This window comes from Coregonus lavaretus, assembly GCF_964263955.1.
Source record: "Coregonus lavaretus genome assembly, contig: HAP1_SCAFFOLD_581, whole genome shotgun sequence".
Classification (NCBI taxonomy): domain Eukaryota; kingdom Metazoa; phylum Chordata; class Actinopteri; order Salmoniformes; family Salmonidae; genus Coregonus; species Coregonus lavaretus.
The window spans coordinates 257,150-270,023 of record NW_028156328.1 but is presented as its reverse complement, the minus strand read 5'-3'; the positions used below and the strand labels follow the sequence as shown (position 1 = coordinate 270,023).

The 12,874-nt window shown below is 41.5% G+C and overlaps 1 protein-coding gene across 1 annotated transcript in view; it reads left to right on the top strand.

The window, feature by feature from the left end:
- LOC311126458 (phospholipid-transporting ATPase IH-like) overlaps positions 1-4,648 on the top strand; it is a gene marked incomplete at its 5' end in the record, with an annotated part of 55,144 nt that extends 50,496 nt beyond the window's left edge. The window contains 2 exons of the mRNA XM_084200466.1: positions 3,536-3,782; positions 4,560-4,648. Coding sequence (XP_084056592.1) covers positions 3,536-3,763 — 228 coding nt within the window. The remainder of the gene's footprint in view (positions 1-3,535; positions 3,783-4,559) is intronic.
- Between the last annotated feature and the right edge of the window lie 8,226 nt (positions 4,649-12,874).

Below are 12,874 nucleotides of genomic sequence, written 5' to 3'. Positions count from 1 at the left end.
TATTATAATGCTTAATTCTACCACATGCCCTATGTACTCTCTCCCATTTCCACGTACGTCTACGTGTTTGGGCAAGTCAACACCTATAATTTTATCCAATCCCTCGTATTAAATTACACTCACATAAAATTCATTCTATTCCAATATATTCATATCTACCAAACCATTCATGTTTCTAATGATTATTTATTGCCACAAATCAGTTAATCACAATCTAGTCTCAGCGGAACGAACAACAAATTACCCAAATCCTTCCCCTCAGTCATAGAATCCTCCCAGAATCGTATAGGCTGGTCTTACAAAATTCTATGACAGGCATTGTTGTACGAAACTCCAAGATATCATTTACAAGAAAAGCTTATTATTCCAACGTGTATATATAATTATCATACACACCTCTATATCTCATCATTCAAACTTCAGAGTGCAACTCATTTACACCATTTATACCACTCTCATTCCATATTTATACAATGTTGTTCTCAAACGCGCTTAATTACTATTTGTATAACCTACAGGAATATTTTATTCGATCAAAGGGCCCAAATTTGGAATGTTAACCCTATTATTTTACTGTAGTCAATTTATCATAATGCTACATCACCTCTAAAGTTTCCAAATATAATGTCAGAAACATACCCTAAAAGATTGATCAAAATACAATGCATAGACGTCATATGATCACACCGGTACACGTGACCTGTTCCTCCAGCAGGATTTATTCTACCCCTCCTGGTAACGTGAATTTTCTACACTCAGTTGGTCAATGAATATCCACGCACCATTTATTGTTCTCTTTCCTAATGTGAGATTAGGCACGCCCTTTCTCCATCAGACAGAAGCTTCAAACGACCTCAAATATATTTCCTTTCCTTACAGAAAGGCTATTACTTGCAGAATTTCCTATTATTCTCACTCACACAGATGAGCAGCCACTTGTGCCCAAATGAATCAGACAATTTAATGACTCACAGTAGCCCAAGCAAACCACTCATCCACATGATCAGACCTACTCTATTTAACACTTTCTCTATATTTTGAAGCCTTAGTGACTGTTTAACCCGTTCACCTTACTCAGGATGACCTAACATTTTTACCTGATCGACCCTGCCTAACTTTGGCATCACTACAACACAGGATAATGCCCCACCTACCCGAGCAGACCTCTAACAATGAATTCCTCATTAGAGCGGTAACCGTAGGTCCCAAATTTAGCTAGCCACCTGCCCGTTCAGCCCTCTGGAGCGCTAATTTTAGCTCTCCAAAGTGGTATCCACATGATTTCTATTTATTTAGCCCCCTAGGTGATACACTTCCTCGACACACCTGGACTTTTACTACGCTTTCCTAAGCGACCTGTAAATTATTCCCTTCTTCTCTGATTCACTTCCTCGACACAGAAAATAAGCAGTATTGCACAGGATTTCGCCTACCTAAGCAGCCTATAAACGATACACTTCCTCGACACGTTTATAGCGGTATTCGTAGGACTTAACATGTTATTGTCTGATCGCTCAACCAGATGGACAACCGCCTGTGCCGAAATGACCCAGACAAAGCGATCAGCTGGATGAATCAAATGAATCAATTCAATTGAACAGACGGTTCAGACGAACAACAGAGTGATATCGACATGTATTCTTAAATTCAAAAGCTCCCAGTCTCTAATTTTTTGGTTCTTACATTTGGAGAGACCTACTTGGTATTTCTGCAGCTGATGCCGTGCCCCAGATCGAACCACACAAACGTTATACTATATAAGTAAGACTTGGCTTACCTATTAAAAGCGGCCGCTTTTGTTTGTATGGTCCGTCCAAGCCGTTTCATAACTGCAGATGTACACTGTCTCTGGCCCCTGTTTTCATCTCCTGGCAAGCTCACCAAATGTCGTAGAAATATTTGACAAAAAAATAATCAACTCAAAAATATCTCTCAAGAGACTGGAGCTTGTGAATCCAGAAACTAGACTTTATTATTGCGTAACAAAGCAGAGCCACTCCATGGAACGGCTGTCTCTCTTTGGCTTAGAGATCTTTTATATACACACAAATGCACAGTCATGTTTACATAGCATACAAAGCTACTCCCCTTAAGATAAATGATTAACATCTTTTAGTGCCACTCTACCCTTATCTTTCAACGTCCAGATGTCACATGTTGTTTACTCCAAAAGACCATGGGCGCTTTTCCATATGGCCTCTTCCTCTTATCCATTAAAGCATGTTTACACATTGTATTGACTATATTCCTTATTTAGACATGCATCTGGATTTATAAAATGTCAATCATGTTTTTTCCCAACATTTCCCAACATCTTCCTTAATGATACATAAAATATTACCATAGTGTTTACATGTATACTCCTTCTCCACCTTTCACCGCCTGTTATTACTACTTCCTGTCACAATTGCATAGGTCTGAGAAATATGGCAAAGATTCCACCAAGCCTATTAGAAGGCAAGGTGAAGCAAATATCACATTGCTTATATCTATCCAATGCTTTCAGATACATTTGGGATTCAGAAAAACTGACCTGTAGCTAAATCTGACTAAATTCTTCCTGCTTTTCTCTTCTCTCTCTGCCCCTGCTTTGCTTCCTAACCGCCCCCCTTCTCTATCTCTGCTGTCTCTTTCTATCTTTTTCCTCACCCCACAACTCCCTCTGTCTCCCTCCTCCTGTAACCTCTGCCCTCTGACCCTGTCACCCTGTGCAACGGCAGTCCAATCGCCTGTGCCTTACCGTGGAGCCATCCACCATCTTTGTGCTCTCTCAGTCCGACAGCAGATTGAGTTTCTGATTGGCCGAGAGGCTGCGGAGGAGGAGGAGGTGACTTTTTTAAACACTTTCGTCAATATCACGTCAGTGTTCCACCGTTATTGAGTTACATCACAGTTTCAACGTTAACTCCCAACTTTCCAACATCAATCCCAATCACAATAGTGTTCCCATCCAGGGCTCCCATTTCCATGTCAAACAATTGTACTAAATTGCCAGGCAATACTGACATTCATGCTGCTAAATATGCTACAGCTGATAACAAGCTCTACTCACTGATTTCATAACCTTATTAACCTATCACTAGCCTTCTGTTAGCATCTCGCTAGCCTTACAATCTTACCTAGTACCATATTCAGCATGTCATTCTCATCATGTTCCCCTATGGATGCTATTCAAATGTAGCACTGTATGTATTGTATATTCATGTTTAAAATGTACGTCAATGTGTTCAAATCCATCCAAATGCTAACTTGCTAGCATGTATGCACGCATGACTGTAAGTCGCTTTGGATAAAAGCGTCTGCTAAATGGCATATTATTATTTATTATTATGTGTGGCATATGTATGTGACGTTTTCTACGCTAGAGTAATCCTCTGTGACAACAGACAGATTATTGCTAGCAGTATGCTGGGATGTTGAAGGGCTATCATTATATGTTAGTTACAGTGCAATGGTTCACCACATGTCTTCTATTCGGAACAACCTCCTGGTTCCTCCTTCCTGACCCCTCCTCACCCTTACTGTTTGCCCACAGAGGGTGAGGGCTGATGGGGTGTGTGAGGGGAGTGTGTCCCCGGCTACGGGCTTGGACCCCAGTCCTGTTGGTGGCGGTGGAGGCAGTGAGAGTGACATGCTTTGCCCTGCTAGGACCTGTGAGGGGGACAGAGGAGGTGGAGGGGTACGAGCTGCCAGGACTTATGACTCCATGATGTCACACAACTCTAACTACCTTCTCAGCCAGCCCCTAGACCACGTACCCTAAGATGGCTAGGGTTGCCACGGTAACTAAATGCCATGGGTGGGGGGGGGGGACATCTTGGTGGGTGATTGTTAACGCTTTGTTATTGGGCATGTACCTTCCTGAACTCTGGGACCTTTTGGAGGGTATTGGGGACATTTCATTTCCTGCTAGAGGCTCTTCACTGCTAGCTGGTTTACTGTGCTGAGAGGCTTGCCCATTTGGGACAAATCACAACTATGGAATGCAACGCATGGGGCCGTCTGGGTGGTTTACGTGTGATGATTCTCTTCGAGTGCTTTGGGGTTGTTTGCCTGGAGGATCAGGGTGACTTGCTTGGGGTGGTACTGTATTGTAAACTCACTTTGGATACAGGGGCATTTTCTGGCTTTCCTTCTGTCCTGCTGAGAGGAGAGCTGCTCTTAGGTAGATGCGCTCTATGTATTGTTATTGGATCACTCACATGCTGTCTGTTGCAACACAGGTTTCAGAGGCAATGCCACACATACATTTTGTGCAAATAAATACATTTGGTATCTCAAACATGGAGATAAAGTTAAATACGTAGGAAAACATTGGCATGGATTATTTTTGAATACATTTGATTGAATAAAATCCCCAGGCTACATCAATGTACTTTTGCAAACGCTAAATGACCTCTGGTGTTGGAAAATGGTACAGCATGTATGTGAATCTTTCATTTTTATTGCATGCTGATCACCTGAATGTGAATTGAACATGAAACAGACCAGGGTATTTTCAGTAGGTCTTACCACTTCCTCTCTTTTCCTCTGTCTATCCCCTCCTACCCTCTCTCCAGGACATTGACAAGCTGTTGCAGAGCAGTGTAGCAGAGTTGATCTCCGTGTCCTCTCGCCCTTCTGGCCCCTCCTTCAAACAGAAGAGCACTGACTCCTCCCACCTTCACCTCAGAGTTCCGGAGCCCCTAACACTCCGCAGGTCTGAGTTCTTCTCCCACAAACTGCTATTGACCCACTGGTGGGGCAGACCTCTGCACCCTCAGCCCCTACATGCTCCGCCTCTCAGGGGCTGGCTTTGTCTACTACGCACCGGGGCCAGAGACCTCTGTGTGACACACACAGACACACACACAGGTTGATGTGTGAGCACACACAACGATGTGCACACACACAGAGACCAATATGTGACCTAAACCTACAAATACCATGGACGTCGAAGGACGTGTTCCACTCATAAACAATGCATACACACAAACGCTCACTAATTCTCACATACTCCTCAAAAACATGAAACATTCACCATGTGCATTGTCAGGCATTCAGTAGCGGATACTTTAAAGGCTTCCACATGCTTCAGTTCAGCTGGCGCCTAGCCGAGAACCGAACGAGTGTGCTTGCATGCTCACTTAAAAGCGGCAATAGTACTGCCATTTTGAGACGCCGTAGCCAGCATACACTTCCTCAAAATAGTCAGAATTAATCCAAGAACTTGTGAAATCTGTTAGTAATTTTGACGTTTTTGCCGATGAGATCTTAGTTGCGCAATTTTGTGCATGAAAATGAATCGTCTCGTTGAATGACAACAAAGACTTTATTGAAGAATCCATACTGTTGACCAATCACCGACTTCGGCTACCGACTTCGGCTACCGACTTCGGCTACCGACTTCGGCTTGCCTCGAGAAAAAATGTGTGCCCGAACAGCTGAAAAAACTCTTACCGAAGTCCAAAACGAACAGAAACGTCAGAAATGCACGAAATCTTACAAACTGTTTTGGCTAGAAAGCATGCAGATGCCTTTGTGACCTCCAAGCTGCCTCCCATTGGTCCTGTCATAGTTCTATTTCAGTCTGGTCCTGATCCCAATCTAGTCCCAGTCCACACCACTACTCTACTGTACTCTACTACTGTACTCTACTACTCTATTCTACTCTAATACTCTACTCTTCTACTCTACTCTATTCTACTATTCTATTCTACTCATGTACTTTATTCTACTCTAATACTTTATTCTACTCTACTATATACTCTACTACTCTACTCTTCATGTGAAAATACTTGAATCCAACGCTGACACTAGTAGTGTTAAAGGAAAACTCTCACTGAACACAAGGAGAAGTTCTGTATTTGAATGTCCGTCTCTTCTACACTATGGAATCATACTGTGTCACAATATCAAATGGACCGGCCTTTTCGGTTTCTATTTTATTTACTGTATTTCTCTTGTTTTTAACTTTCTTTACTCTGTCTCTCCATTCTGCTCCTTTTGTTGAAATAACTGGTGTTGCCTTGCAAAATGTTCTGGGGAGAAATACCTATTTTATTCTGTGTGTGTGTCAGGGTTTCCGTTAGCCAGCAATTGCCAGCTTTTAAAATAAAAAAGTCCATAAAAAATTAAAAGTCCATAGATAAATAGAAAATAAAAGTCCATAAATAAATAGAAAATAAAATTCCATACATAAAGCTGTTCCAGGCCAAAATGAGCAGGATAAAAAATATCCCATTGCAAAATGTGTTTTATTCATTGACGTTAATACCAGTAGATGGAAATACATTTGACCATCATGCTTATCGGTCTATAGGTTAGTTTGCACATTTTAGTGGAATTAAATTGGCCTGTGTGTATTTTCGTTAGTCATCATGTATCTTATTTATCCAACACAATTATCACAAGCGCCCAGCATACAGAGCCTATTTTGAGGGGGATTTCTCCTGCAGCTCCTCAGCTGGTTGCTGCTGGAGTAAAACATGTGCTTTTATAAACCCATTTATTGCGCAACAATTCTAAATGCAATCACATGTAAAACAAAAAAAAGAGCGACAATTTTTCTTTCTCAACTGGTAATTGAAGCCTGCCTCCCATTCACCATTCAAGTGCAGGCAACAGACTATCAGCGCATCACCCACCACTTTACAATATGAGCTGGAGGCAGTATGCATGTTGAAAACATACTTAATTGTTTGAAACCTTAACGTTTTATTTCATATTCAGAGGCATGTCTTACCTTGCTTCAAAGTAGCCTATAGGCAAAATCCAATCATGGTAACATGGAGGAAATTATTTTATAAAGACTTCATAGGCAGCGCATGAGCTTCAATTTTGGGGAAGCTTACAATTTATCCTACAATTTCTACAGTTCTGTGTGCCAGTTATGATTTTCATATAAGCATTTTCGTGGAACAGTTTCATTTCAATAACGTTTTCATTTCTCAAAATCATTGTCACGTGGTTAATCATAAAAATCTAAAAGTTAAATTGTCAACTAATGCGAGATCACCAGCCTCTGCCATATGGACACATTGATACACCGTGATCCATTGGCGGCTAAAGAAATGAGCACATGGAACTCCTAGCCTATAGGCCAATGCAGCAGTAGGCCTATAACTTCCATTGCTCTTTCACACCGAGGATTCGTGACTATCGAGGGGGAGATTGTTGGAAATATTTTTCAAATAGCTTACTGTGAGGAACTATAGTTTTAATATTCAATGCGCAATGGATGTTAAACACTTTCCTACTTTTCCGTACAGCAGGCCAGGTACTTATATGCGTGCTCAGGCGCGCACTCCCTCAACATTATCAGGACAGAGAAACCAGATACATGCTCATTGCTCACATGGAGTACTCCAAATAAAAGGCAATGAAAAAATTGACAAATCTCGTAAATGATGGTTATGAAATAAACCAAAACTTGTTTCTCACAAGAATAGCAGGTTGTGAACTCTGCAAACAACGTTTCCACTCAGACAATGAGAACGGTAAGTAAATGTAATTAATTAATACAATCATTAACAGAAATTAATGTAAACAAATGATTGGGATTAACGGTACATTTACTACTGGTGACATATGTAATGGGGAATTGAACAATTCACACAATGAAACAATGAATGTGCAAGAGTTGGCGGGTGACAGCAGAGCGATTCTGGAGTGAGACGCGCCTATATCTTCGCCCCTTGTCTCAACATTTTAAATTATACTCGAGACACATTATCTTCACACATTTTAGATGCTTTTCACTGACAGCTACAACTCAATAATCAGCTAGGCCTATTTACAAGCGCGCTGCCCAAATTGCGGCCTTCCCAAATAGGCATAGCCTAGGCCTATGAGCTTGTGATTTTGAAATAATCCACAGCAATTTTTTAAAAGAAGCTAATGTTTCCGGCATCACATTTTCCTAACAGAAACCCTGGGGGATACCTCTGCCTTAATATAACAATAACAGCAGGCTAGGAGCCAAAGGAGAATAATGGAATTGTATAACTCTCACTATAGTGGTGTATCTATCTATTCTAAATCAAATAACATTTTATTTATAAAGCCCTTTTTACATCAGCAGACGACACAAAGTGCTTATACAGAAACCCAGCCTAAAACCCCAAACAGCAAGCAGTGCAGATGTAGAAGCACAGTGGCCAGGAAAACCTCCCTAGAAAGGCAAGAACCTAGGAAGAAGCCTAGAGAGGAACCAGGCTCTAAGGGGTGGCCAGTGGAGATTATAAAAGAGAGAGGGTCGAAAACAGCAGGTCCGGGACAATGTAGCACATCCGGTGAACAGGTCAGGGTTCCATAAAGCCTTACACAGTAGATTTAAATCCCATTCCTAATCTTCCCTTTGCCCCCAGTCCGTAGTGCACCTTGCGAAATTATTCACCCCCCTTGGCATTTTTCCTATTTTGTTGCCTTAAAACAAGTAATTAAAATAGATTTTTGGGGGGTTTGTATCATTTCATTTACACAACATGCCTACCACTTTGAAGATGCAAAATATGTATTTTTTGTGAAACAAACAGAACTTGAGCGTGCATAACTATTCCCCCCCCCCCCCCCCCCCCCCAAAGTCAATACTTTGTAGAGCCACCTTTTGCAGCAATTACAGCTGCAAGTCTCTTGGGGTATGTCTCTATAAGCTTGGCACATCTAGCCACTGGGATTTTTGCCCATTCTTCAAGCCAAAACTGCTCCAGCTCCTTCAAGTCGGATGGGTTCCGCTGGTGTACAGCAATCTTTAAGTCATACCAAAGATTCTCAATTGGATTGAGGTCTGGGCTTTGACTAGGCCATTCCAAGACATTTCAATGTTTCCCCTTAAACCACTCGAGTGTTGCTTTAGCAGTATGCTTAGGGTCATTGTCCTGCTGGAAGGTGAACCTCTGTCCCAGTCTCAAATCTCTGGAAGACTGAAACAGGTTTCCCTCAAGAATTTCCCTGTATTTAGCACCATCCATCATTCCTTCAATTCTGACCAGTTTCCCAGTCCCTGCCGATAAAAAACATCCCCACAGCATGATGCTGCCACCACCATGCTTCACTGTGGGGATGGTGTTCTTTTAATGGTGCTTCGTGGGATGATCAAAGTTTCTGATATTTTTTTATAACCCAACCCTGATCTGTACTTCTCCACAACTTTGTCCCTGACCTGTTTGGAGAGCTCCTTGGTCTTCATGTTGCAGCTTGCTTGGTGGTGCCCTTTGCTTAGTGGTGTTGCAGACTCTGGGGCCTTTCAGAACAGGTGTATACAGTGGGGAAAAAAAGTATTTAGTCAGCCACTATTTGTGCAAGTTCTCCCACTTAAAAAGATGAGAGAGGCCTGTAATTTTCATCATAGGTACATGTCAACTATGAAAGACAAATTGAGAAAAAAAAATCCAGAAAATCACATTGTAGGATTTTTAATGAATTTATTTGCAAATGATGGTGGAAAATAAGTATTTGGTCACCTACAAACAAGCAAGATTTCTGGCTCTCACAGACCTGTAACTTCTTCTTTAAGAGGCTCCTCTGTCCTCCACTCGTTACCTGTATTAATGGCATCTGTTTGAACTTGTTATCAGTATAAAAGACACCTGTCCACAACCTCAAACAGTCACACTCCAAACTCCACTATGGCCAAGACCAAAGAGCTGACAAAGGACACCAGAAACAAAATTGTAGACCTGCACCAGGCTGGGAAGACTGAATCTGCAATAGGTAAGCAGCTTGGTTTGAAGAAATCAACTGTGGGAGCAATTATTAGGAAATGGAAGACATACAAGACCACTGATAATCTCCCTCGATCTGGGGCTCCACGCAAGATCTCACCCCGTAGGGTCAAAATGATCACAAGAACGGTGAGCAAAAATCCCAGAACCACACGGGGGGACCTAGTGAATGACCTGCAGAGAGCTGGGACCAAAGTAACAAAGCCTACCATCAGTAACACACTACGCCGCCAGGGACTCAAATCCTGCAGTGCAAGACGTGTCCGCCTGCTTAAGCCAGTACATGTCCAGGCCTGTCTGAAGTTTGCTAGAGTGCATTTGGATGATCCAGAAGAGGATTGGGAGAATGTCATATGGTCACATGAAACCAAAATATAACTTTTTGGTAAAAACTCAACTCGTCGTGTTTGGAGGACAAAGAATGCTGAGTTGCATCCAAATAACACCATACCTACTGTGAAGTATGGGGGTGGAAACATCATGCTTTGGGGCTGTTTTTCTGCAAAGGGACCAGGACGACTGATCCGTGTAAAGGAACGAATGAATGGGGCCATGTATCGTGAGATTTTGAGTGAAAAACTCCTTCCATCAGCAAGGGCATTGAAGATGAAACGTGGCTGGGTCTTTCAGCATGACAATGATCCCAAACACACCGCCCGGGCAATGAAGGAGTGGCTTCGTAAGAAGCATTTCAAGGTCCTGGAGTGGCCTAGCCAGTCTCCTGATCTCAACCCCATAGAAAATCTTTGGAGGGAGTTGAAAGTCTGTGTTGCCCAGCGACAGCCCCAAAACATCACTGCTCTAGAGGAGATCTGCATGGAGGAATGGGCCAAAATACCAGCAACAGTGTGTGAAAACCTTGTGAAGACTTACAGAAAACGTTTGACCTGTGTCATTGCCAACAAAGGGTATATAACAAAGTATTGAGAAACTTTTGTTATTGACCAAATACTTATTTTCCACCATCATTTGCAAATAAATTCATTAAAAATCCTACAATGTGATTTTCTGGAATTTATTTTCTCATTTTGTCTGTCATAGTTGACGTGTACCTATGATGAAAATTACAGGCCTCTCTCATCTTTTTAAGTGGGAGAACTTGCACAATTGGTGGCTGACTAAATACTTTTTTTCCCCACTGTATGTCCATTACATGAAATCCAAATAAAAAATCAATTTAAATTACAGGTTGTAATGCAACACAATAGGAAAAACGCCAAGGGGGATGAATACTTTTGCTAGGCACTGTAGGTCTGAAAGCATTGAAGAGGTGTATGTAGTATGGTGAAGATTCCACCAAGCCTTTCAAGGGACAAGATGGAGCTACTAGCATAGATGTACACAAGGGCCTAGGGGATGGGAGGTTAGTGGTCAATTTGGGATTGGGCAAGAGGGGATAGAAGAGGATCAGAAGAGCGGTGTAGAATACAAGCCACCCTGCCTTAATCCACAATCTCTCATCTCCATTGGTGTAGATGTTATGTGTACCGCCAACAGGAGCTGTTCAACTTGTTTAGTGGCTGGTGAGTGTGGGAACTGGCCTGACCTGTGAGTGTGTGTGTGTGTGTGTGTGTGTGTGTGTGTGTGTGATAGAGCATCTTCCATCTCTCCATGTTCCCTCACTCTTATTCAGTCAGTGTTATTTTCTTTCTCTTCATCACACATACACAACCTCTCTCCTACCCATCATCTATCATAACCCTACACCACTATCCCCCATAGAGCCCCACAGTGGAGGTGTCATCATAATACCCATAAAACCTAGCGGTCAAACAGGGAAATGGTTCCAATCGTTTTTCCACCATTTATTTTTCCCATAAGGAATTTTAGAAACACTTAAAATAAGGGATGTGTTTCATGTAGGCTTACCCTGGCGTGATGTTTTGATAACCATGTAAATCTCTCTCGGACAAGGTGACTTGTATCAATATATTTGGCCCCATTTACTTTGATTCGAAAATGCTAATTAGCATCAAAGTAGACATCATGTAAGACTACAAATCCCTACAAGCTCTTGCGCATCATCTCTAGCTGACACATTTGCTAATAGGTATTGTCAATTTAAAATGTGCACAAGACAGTTCACAGACTTGTCAATTTAAATAAATGTTGCCAATGTATTAATTACTAAATTTAGTTAACATTAGATAGTTAATATAGAGATTCTTAACTTTACCTTGATTCGGCAGTCTCGTCCAGATCATGGCATTTGTAGTTCTTTATGATAGCCACATTAGCAGCTAATTAGCGTTTCATTTGGGGGGGGGGGGGGGTAAATACAGGCGAATATATTGATACAAGTCACCTTGTCCTAGAGAGATTTACACGGTTATCAAAACATCACGCCAGGGTAAGCCTACACGAAACACAGCGCTTATTTTAAGTGTTTCTAACATCCCCTATGGGAAAAATGAATGGTGTAAAAATCATACTGTGGTACTCTATAAATGATCTTTCTACTCACGGCACTATGTGGCCATACACTGTAACAGCACTGTGTTTGGGTCAGACAGAAAGCTATGGTAGCTATGCACTGTACACAGGCTGATAGGATTATTTCATGGATGTTTCAATGACTGATTAGTCAGTGTTGCTTGCATTATGCTTATGTTATCTAAAGATTGTATTCTCTGTTATGCAAAGGTTCTTGTCTGTATTCCTAGTATGGTATGTCTTTATTGTGCCGGGTTATGACTATTTATATATGTTCGATTATCAAATTAGGTATTTTATATGGTATATAATGAATGTAGGTTGTTTATCATGTATGGGTGTAAATTCAACAAATGGAGGTAGCTGTATTAAGGGAGTATGGTTTGGGAGATTTTTTTTGAGAGAGACTTGAATCAAACGGCTGTGTCACAATCAAATCCATCTTTCTAGAATGTCATATAAATGATTGGTTCGCCACATCCTCTAAATTTGTCCAAAGTGCATCTGTGGTGTTAGTGAGAGACTAAAAGTCATTGGATCGTAAGCATCTTTGTATGTTTATATGTCTGCTGAGTGCTGATACACACGCACAACAAATATCTATAGGCCAGTATCTCTTCTGTGTCAATATCTATATGCCTGTATATCTTCTGTGTCTAAACTCAGAAGGTCAGAGTTCAGGTTTTTTGTTTGTTGTGTTATGACTAGATGCCTTCGGTTGAGCTTATTGAAATGGA